Below are 6,098 nucleotides of genomic sequence, written 5' to 3' on the forward strand. Positions count from 1 at the left end.
GACTATTAGAGATTTCGTTGCACATAGCCTAGTACACTATATTGGAACCCTATAACTTCCTGAGTAAGGGTTAGGATTAACTACCTTTTTAGGGATTACTATCTTAGAGGCTTATATTCGAATTTATCCTAGATATACTGTAACGAAACCTCTAATAGTCTAGCTGCGTAAACCACTAAAGAGTCTGTAAGGGTTTGTGCTAGTAAGCAAGTCCGCTGCGGAGTCCTCAAGCAATAATATCGGGGTTTGACGTATGGAGTAGAGTGCTTTGGGTAACTGAAGTATTCAAGTAGGGTAATCGGGAATAGAGTCGTTAAGGCAGTTTGCCTCACCAATGGGTTAGATTGATGCTTAGATTGATCACTGAAGTAGAGACTGTCTATCTATGAAATTGTCAGGTTACGGCCTGGACCGAAGGCGATAGTACAGAGTGAAGGGGGAAATAGGCGTGTCCCCTGGTGGTCACCTGGTGGTCACTGGTGGTCACCTGGTGGTCACTGGTGGTCACCTGGTGGTCACTGGTGGTCACTTGGTGATGGCAGGTAGGGGTGTCCACAGTAGTTCATTGATCTCTGCCCTCTCTATCTTCCTTCGTCTCGACTCCTTACTTATAGCCAGCCGAGGTTCTCTCTTGGATTCTGGATGTTTGCTTCCGTATGTCTGTGTTCCTCCGACTTCGGCCAATATCTTGGATAGCGGCTCCTCATTCGCCACAAACGGCTTCCTTCCTGGTGGAAGCCGGCCCGCCTCGGATGACACTTGTGGCTCTGACAGAAATGCCTGGGAGTCCTGTCACTTATATATCCATCTCTCCTTCACTGATCTCGTTGGATCACTCCTATTCTTCGTGATCCGTCACGTGACCTTCTCTAGTCGGTCCGTCCTTCTCCGTTCCTATCTTCTATCCTTGTTTCCGGTCCTTTCCTGCAGGTATCCACCTAAGGCCTGCCAACGGGGCCTATTCTGGTGTTGGTTAGGAACGTGGTTCGTAACATATACTTTATCTAAAAACTAGTAGAATTCGCTTTTCTAGGTTTTTCTTAAGCCCTTTTTGGAGAGTTTAGAGAGGGAGGTAATATGAGAATAAGTATCAAGGCGTTATATCTTCTATAGAACAAATTTCTTATCCTAATTAGACATAGTCGTATCTAGTACTAATGAATTAGGAATTTCCTTTGAAAGCAGTAGATTGCTACTATGCGGTATATTAGTTAACGATGTTAGGATTTTAAGTAGTTTGATTTTATTTTGATGTCATTTGTATTTACCTTTCCAGTCTCTCCTGTACCTTGAGTAGGGCTATTAAGGTAGTGTTAGGCAACCTTGGTGGGCTTTGCCAAGACCACCAAGGTTACCACGTGACTTAGCCCTTCGGGACTAAGTCCAACCTTCGTGCTCCATAGGACTAGATAGAATGTCATGCTTTTACAACCTCACAAATCTTTGACCACCTTTGCGTGTAACAGGTAGTATTCTATTTTAGACTGTTTAAACTATCATAGGGAAGATTCTTTAACTACTATAGGTAGTATTAGCGGTAGTTAGTCCAATCACTCCCTTGTGATCTTGAGGCGAGACTCTGCACATGCCACATCCCACGCGACTCCCAGGATCAAGTGGGAGCAAGAGCATGTGACACGCCTGTCTGCTGCTATCGATAAGAAAAGCTTAGCAAAGCTAAACTACTGGAGAATCGACAGACGGCGATGCATCAGAAGCTTTGGACAGTTGAGGAATTCCATCCCACTTTACCACAAACACGATCAGCTCCCACGTGGACGATTGTGATCTCCATGAATACGCCGCTGACTTGATCTGTCTGTCGAGCGGGTGACAGGACACACGGCATCATCGCAGTGGAATAACGCAAAAGTCGTCGCCTCCTTTGCCACTATTCCTCCAGGATCGACCCTGGAATCAACCTGCAATAGAGGTGAAATAATAGTGGAATAAAGGCAAAAGAACACTGGTCATCCTAAGCTGTCTCAAGGCTGTCCCAGGTTGTCCCACTGCGTCATCCCAGAAAATTCCACTGGCCATTCGTTCTTGCGCCCGCAACGACCAGACATCACGGCCAGTCAAGCTTCGCAACCGCAACAACCTGTTCCTCGGCAATCGTTCAAGATGGCAGACATGTTATAGGGGTTCGGATGACCGTGGTACTCCGGTCTGGCTATTCCATGACTGGAGTAGTTGCTCAGATCATCCCCAATCAAGTACTGGTTCTGCATCAGGTTCATTCCAATGTAGGCCAGTACGCTGAGACGGTACACATCGACCCGAACGATATTGAAGATATCTTCGATTCCAGCAGAATGCCTGCTGTGACAAACCCCTCGGGGGCCGGTCCGCTGGGTTTCACAGCACCCTCCGCCAATGCCATCCCTGCGCCGATCGTTCCTTCCTCCAATACACCAACATTCCAGGACCCTGCAATTCTTAGTATGGGACGGCGTCCTGGACCGAATATCGGAGAAAAGAGAGACCCTACACCGCCAGCCATCACGAAGATCACCAGCCTTGTTAAAACTCTGGAAGAGGCGCCAGGAACGACCAACATACACCTATCAAGCGCCTTGAGGAAAGCTTGGGTAAGTTAAGCATCGTGCCTCCGGGCCAGAGACGGACCAGAGACGGGACCAGAAGCGGAAGTGACGCCGACAGCGCCCAGCGCTCCGGCGCAAGACGGAAGACACGCCGCAAGCAGAAGGGTAGTCGAAGCCAGCCTGAAGGCGAGAATACGCCCGTCACAGTCAAGGAAACTGATGAAGCGGGGGGCCAAGGAGGCTCTGGCTCTGGGTGGAGGCAAACACCGATTCTACAGGTCAGTACCCTGCCCCTTTATGGCAACCACCGTGGTAATTTGCCAATTGCTCATGTGGGAATTCAGTCGACCAAGTCATTCCAGCCTTTCGCATCCCTTAAGAGGGGTCAGAAGCCGAATGCTGATGGCTGGGCCTCGGAGGATGTCACCGATGTTCAAGGCGCTGGCGATTTCGACTTCGAGGGTAATCTCACCAAGTTCGACAAGCGAAACATATTCCAGGAGATGCGCCAACAGGACAAGGTTGATGATGCTGAGCGCCTCGTATCCCACAATCGTCTTCCGCGCTCGAAACCTGGTACCGCCGGGGGAAAGAATCTACACTACTCGGAGAACGTCCTAGATATGCCATCAACTTCGTCGGCCGCACAGGCACCGGGGTTAGTATCGAAGCTGAAAGAAACCCCCGACGACTTTTGGAAAAGCGAAGCTGATGATACTAACATGAATGGAGGGGAACGACTGAGTGGTAGAGAAGGCAGCGGGCGAAGTTCACGCCTTAGGGGGGAATCTCGAATGTCGACGAGACGCTCCCGGTCCCGGAAGGCGAGTGCCACGCAAAGTATCCTTGGGCCCAGCAGAATCAACTCGGCCAGCCGCCTCCGGCTACAGCTGAAGGTTTCTATTCTATGGGTTCAAGTCGACGGGTCGAGACAGTCACCCATCTGCAAATGCTTAATCTTGAGAATATTGCGCACAATGAGATGGGTCTGACTGAAGATCTCATGGCCGAGAATGCTGGGCGGAGCATCGCCGAGGTTGCCCTGTCGGCCCTCAACGATCCAGCCGTAACACTTCGTAACGCTGCCGCTTCCCCTGGGCCAAATACGCCTACTATCGTCGTCATGGCGGGAAACAACAAATCAAGTGTACGTGCCATCTCAGCTGGACGTCATCTTCGAAACCGAGGCATTAATGTCCTTGTTTGTGTGGTCGGCATCGAGCGAGAAAAGGACCTGATCGAAGAGGTCCAGAAGCAGATTAGGCTCTTTCGCAATTTCGGCGGCGCTGTGCTCTCCAAGACGCAGCTTTTCAAGCAGCTCAGCAAGGCCACTACGAGCCTCAATTCATCGCCACAGATCTCTGTCACCCTTATCGTTGACGCTCTTCTCGGACTCTCGATCGCTTTCGAGGAATTACGCAAGAGCGATCAAGCTAGTACCTACGAATTGATGGAGTGGGCCAATCGCAACGAGGCCTTTGTTATGGCTGTTGACGTACCCAGTGGAATAGATCCAACAGCCGGAAAGGTTAACATCATCGACGGCGCGAGGCTTTACGTCCACCCCCGATACGTAATTGCTCTTGGGGCGCCGAAACAGGGACTGCTGAGAGCAATGCAGATCGGCTACGAAGAGCAAGCCGACATCGCAGTCGAGGACTGGAAGCTCTATTTAGCGGACATTGGCCTAGGTGCCTCGACGATTTGGCGGAAAGCGGCCACCAAACTGCGTCGTGGGATTGGTATTGACTTCGGGATAAGTGGGTCATGGAAATGCGGTATCAGCAGCAACTGGACAAGCCTCTGGAATGAGGTGGCATAGCATCGTCACTTTATCATGGGGTCCCATGGGTGAATGAAGCTGCCTCGGTTTTATTCCGCTGTCTATTGAAGTGGTATCGCACAGAACAAGACATGGTTTTCGCATGGGAATTATTCCATCTCACTGCTGTTGTCCTGGCAATTTGGGAGAAGCATACAAGTCATGTGCTTGAGCCTTTGAATTTAGCATAGCGCTGGTGTTGGCGGTATAGTTGATTTTGAAACCGAGAGCCATTTAAGAATATCAGCTACATTTCTTTCTACCAATCCATACAAGTGTAATATGTCATCTCAGCAAGCTTGATGGCTCGTCATGCTCAATTGCTGGCTTCATTGAGGAGAAGGGCTCGGACGCAGGTGACAGATATTTCAGTCAAGACGTATACACTTGCAAGTTATAAGATCCAAAGTTGGTGGATCTTCCAAGCCTGGGAACTACTGATTAATGTATTTGTGTCGCTAGGAGAGTTGCAAACACAATACAAGAGTCCTCCATTGGACATTCAAAGTCAAGACACCACTCTAGGGGATGAGTAAGCCCACTCACAAGTCACATCTTTGGTTTGCCTCTTGGGTTTGCGCATGCAGGTTTACCTCACCGCCAGGCCGCGTTTTGCAGTTAGTGCGAGAGTATTAGTAAGCTCATAGATCGACACGTGTGGATTAGGTTCACATATGACCGACTCGAAGAACTCGGAGACGAGCTCGGGGTTCGGACTATTAGTGATATACTTGGCCGAGTATTCGGCTCAGCGCCCACGGCCATAGATAGATCAATAAATTCCTTCCTGAAGTGTCTGGAATTAGCAGGTAGTTATACGCTATATATCACTCTTCTACACATAATTAAATGCCTCAGATTGGTTATTATCTATATTTATGATACAGTCCTAGGCGAAAATGTCGACAATCCGCCACAGCGTCCTCATTATTGGCATAAAGTTCAATGCCCCTATTCCAATCATTTCAGAGATGTATTCGGGCCAGCAGAGGGACTCGCCGCAAAGCTGGAAGCCGACAGTGCGCGTGCTGCCAAAGCCGGATTCAACTGCCATCTGCATCAGCTCGATCCAGTCCAGCCCGAAGAAGCACTCAGGGAGCTTGAGGCAAAGCTCAAGACCGGTTCATATTGCGGTGTGATGTGGGCGGTGGCCTAAGACTCTTGCCAGAAAAGACGGCTTTGTTTGAGGCAATCATCAATTTGTTCAGGGAGTTGGTGTCGAATGTCCCATTTATGTTCAATACGGGACCGGATACCATATGTGATGCTTTGGAGAGGAATTTTGGGGTGAAAATTGAATAAGGGAATCAAGTCAGTTTTTAACTGTGGTCAGGGAGGACTTGGACCTTTCTCTTATATGGAAATGCCGAAGGTGGACACATTGAAGGACAGCTGAATTATGTTTAGATTTTATAGAAATGAGGTCTAACTACTTCATAGCTTCAGCTGTCGAATTTCCAAGACCAATGTGACTTAATAGCGATGCGTGTCTCGGGCGATTTTAGCAGGTTGCTAGCAGGTGGCCTCAACGATAGCACTCACAGAGACGCCATGCAAGATCTGCGTATGGTTTGCATTTTCAATTATCCGTCTCCTAACCTGAGGCTTTTTTTGCGTTGATATTCGAAGAGGTAGGAGACAATGCGGGCCACGGTTAAAGGTTGTATCCAGCGTTGATTACATTTAAGCTGCGAACAAAATCCATTGTAAAACACTAGTATGTACTTCAA

At 48.9% G+C, this 6,098-nt stretch overlaps 2 protein-coding genes across 2 annotated transcripts; both read left to right on the plus strand.

The window, feature by feature from the left end:
• Nucleotides 1–2,180: 2,180 nt before the first annotated feature.
• On the plus strand, nucleotides 2,181–4,368 carry BCR38DRAFT_491480 (YjeF-related protein N-terminus-domain-containing protein; the record flags this gene model as incomplete). The annotated part of the gene is made up of 4 exons (XM_040864672.1): nucleotides 2,181–2,591; nucleotides 2,672–2,824; nucleotides 2,891–3,293; nucleotides 3,371–4,368. 4 exons carry the CDS (start codon nucleotides 2,181–2,183, stop codon nucleotides 4,366–4,368), a joined length of 1,965 nt encoding a protein of 654 aa, XP_040709223.1.
• A 725-nt stretch (nucleotides 4,369–5,093) lies between these two features.
• BCR38DRAFT_453578 (uncharacterized protein) lies at nucleotides 5,094–5,758 on the plus strand. Its single transcript, XM_040861605.1, has 3 exons — nucleotides 5,094–5,308; nucleotides 5,338–5,501; nucleotides 5,537–5,758. Exons 1-3 carry the CDS (start codon nucleotides 5,268–5,270, stop codon nucleotides 5,668–5,670), a joined length of 339 nt encoding a protein of 112 aa, XP_040709224.1. The 5' UTR covers nucleotides 5,094–5,267; the 3' UTR covers nucleotides 5,671–5,758.
• The last annotated feature ends 340 nt before the right edge of the window (nucleotides 5,759–6,098 follow it).

The sequence above is a fragment of the Pseudomassariella vexata genome (genome assembly GCF_002105095.1).
Source record: "Pseudomassariella vexata strain CBS 129021 chromosome Unknown BCR38scaffold_35, whole genome shotgun sequence".
NCBI classification, from domain to species: domain Eukaryota; kingdom Fungi; phylum Ascomycota; class Sordariomycetes; order Amphisphaeriales; family Pseudomassariaceae; genus Pseudomassariella; species Pseudomassariella vexata.